The 2,815-nt window shown below is 35.3% G+C and overlaps 1 protein-coding gene across 1 annotated transcript; it reads right to left on the bottom strand.

Moving 5' to 3' along the window:
- Positions 1 to 274: 274 nt before the first annotated feature.
- Positions 275 to 2,611, bottom strand: LOC129571062 (facilitated trehalose transporter Tret1-like; the record flags this gene model as incomplete). The annotated part of the gene is given in 7 exon segments (XM_055450831.1): positions 275 to 330; positions 396 to 610; positions 688 to 835; positions 904 to 1,096; positions 1,165 to 1,295; positions 1,367 to 1,599; positions 2,337 to 2,611. Coding segments are annotated over 7 exon segments (1,025 nt in total), but the record flags the coding sequence as incomplete, so codon positions are not given.
- Positions 2,612 to 2,815: the final 204 nt, after the last annotated feature.

Here is a 2,815-nt window from a genome sequence, read left to right on the forward strand (position 1 = left end):
AAAAATGAATTGGCTAGTGCAAGAGATGACTGTCGTATCTATATAATGAAAGAAAGAAAATCTCCAATCAAAACACTGAATGAGTCAAATCACGCAAATTTCGATACCTTTTTTGGAAATATTTCAGTCATGACAATAAAAGGTATGGGAAACTGTCCCATCAAGCTGAAGAAAATGATCAATACAAAGCACACGGTTGGAACCAAAGAAATCCACTGATATTCGGATTGATTCATCCAAAGCAAACAATAGCAAGCGGCATACACAAAACCAAGCGGCATACACAAAGAAAGTGATTGTAGCTAATATCGACGAGCAAATCAACAGCGTCTGTAATGAATACAAAATATAATGATCGCTGACTGTACAATGATAATGCAAAAAATACTACAAACTCTTCGATTGAATCGGTCAACCAGATTTACGAAAATGATATTTGTTGTAATTTGAGTGACGGAAATCAAAATTGAGGATTGTTTCGGTGACAAAGAGGAGCCGGTTTTCGTAAATATATCGGTCACATAGCTGAGAATCAGAATAGTCCCACTACAGTAGTTCAATACAAATCCAGTGAACGCAATGAAGTATGCTCTCTTCGCTTGTGGTGTTACTAAATTGAAGAAGAAGAATATAATTATGGTAATAGCATTGAAAAAAAGTCATCCTTAAAATTGCTGAAATAATTACGAAAATCTCGAAGGCACAATTTCGGATTGGATTTAATTTCATTGTCGTTTTCCCTTTCAACATTTTCCTCATTTAACTTTTGAAGATATTCGGCCTGTTCCAGAGCTACGATACTTCCTTTGTAGAATTTATGCGCTTTAATCGCTCGCTAAAATTCACATTTATTTTATAAACCTTAAATGAGGTTGGAAACGTTGAAGAATCCTTTGATTTCACCTTTTCCTTATTTCGTTTAATCCAATATTCCGGCGATTCAGGCAAGAAAAAGAGTATAATTATTGCAATAGTGGGTGGAATCAATTGCACTTTCGCTTGATCCATCCAACTCAAGTAGTTTCCGAGGGAAAATGACAAAATTACTCCTGTATTGGAAAATAGGTCAAACAATGCATTCAGACTTCCACGCACCCTGTATTAATGGACAACACACATTACTATGGAACAGATACTATTAAAAACATTTCAGATTGATCTTACTTGTCGTCTGAAACAGCCATGACCATTGATGGTAGTGCAACTACTAAGATGCCGATGCTTAATCCGCACAATAGTCTCGAAACGTAGAGATAATACACATTTTTTGCCCAAATTATGAGTAAAGTGCTCAGCTAAAATGAAAAACACATAATTATTTTTGACTCGCTTCATATTTGTCTCTTGGTCTAATTGAGTCTCTTACAATAATCGGCACTCCACATATATGAATTGTTCGTTTAATCCCGAATCTGTGTATTATCGGCAATGCCACAAAATTACCGGCACAAGCTCCAAGGCTAACTATTGATATAACAAGTGACGCCTCTTTCAACTTCAAAGGACCTGCTGGGAAGGTGCTTTTTTCACTTTGAAGCTCGACAAAGTTGATTGTCGTCCATCCGGATGCATTGCCAGATGAGAATGTCAATAAATTACCTTTGCCGAAAAAAATCAGCGTATTTGGGCCACCATATGAAGTATTTTACCGATAAAAGATGGAGAGCAATATGTGATTTTAATAATTCTACCCTCTAGTACATTAATTTTTCTGAAAGATAAATTTGTTTTAAGCTTCATCTTGCATCAAAATTAGTTAAAAAGTGATTAGGTTTTTATTTGGAATAAATACGTTAACCCTCGAAATTTAATAGATAGTTTGACAAAAACAAAAATTAAAAACACCATTATTGAGTCAAAAGCACCGCATCTCGGACTCAACGACTTTGCTGTCACGAAACAAATCGATTGATAAAGCCAACAAACCGAGAAAATCAGCTGTTGCAGGGCACGCACGTGGGGAAGATAATGAAAACAACATTTACCACTACAAATCGATAATGTACGCTTGTACGGCGCATGACATTATACATTCACAAAGACACAACAGCACTCAAAGCCGACAAAAGTGTATTGTTTTGCAAAACAGCCGATTTACATACACACAGACTCACATCGCTTCTCGGTACCACCACATTTCAGAATTTATGCGTACATGACTGGTTGAAATGTATTCAAAATCTGACTCATGAAAGCTGCTTTGGTTGAATCAATAATGGTGTTTTTAATTTTTCTTTTCGAAACCTGCCAAATGGTGGAACAAAGTTTTCCCTATAAAAAATCAATTTTCTAGTTGTCAAGCAAACACAATGATGTTTCAATTACGCCACACTCACAAATAACTATTGTTAAGAACTGCTTGAATATCGGTGATAATGTGCACATTTTTTCGAAAATATTTCGCCACTTCAAGTTTCCATCAATTCTGCTTTCACAGCGAAACTTTGGATTTCACGACAAGTCGAACTTGATTCGCTTGAAATTCCAATCCGAATATGCTTTTTGTTGATGATTTTGGTTAAAATGATTAAGTTTACATATAGAGTTTTCACGATTCAGAGAAGATAAGATATGACGTATATATTGTATTAGCTGAGATAAAAAAAAAAAGGTCATATACTTACTAGTAAAATTACTGTCAAATTTGCGCACAAATACATACCATTTCATATTCATATACAATTTTACTTCAATCAGCGTGTATTTACACAACACGCACGTTAAGAATCTTCTGTTGTATGTTCAACAGCTTGGCTAACCGGGATGTGTGTTTGTGTTTCGAATCACGTGACAAATAGGTACACACAAACAAACG

Source organism: Sitodiplosis mosellana, unplaced genomic scaffold (assembly GCF_009176505.1).
Source record: "Sitodiplosis mosellana isolate CC-2019 unplaced genomic scaffold, AAFC_SMos_1.0 Smas_scaffold_1203, whole genome shotgun sequence".
Classification (NCBI taxonomy): Eukaryota; Metazoa; Arthropoda; class Insecta; order Diptera; family Cecidomyiidae; genus Sitodiplosis; species Sitodiplosis mosellana.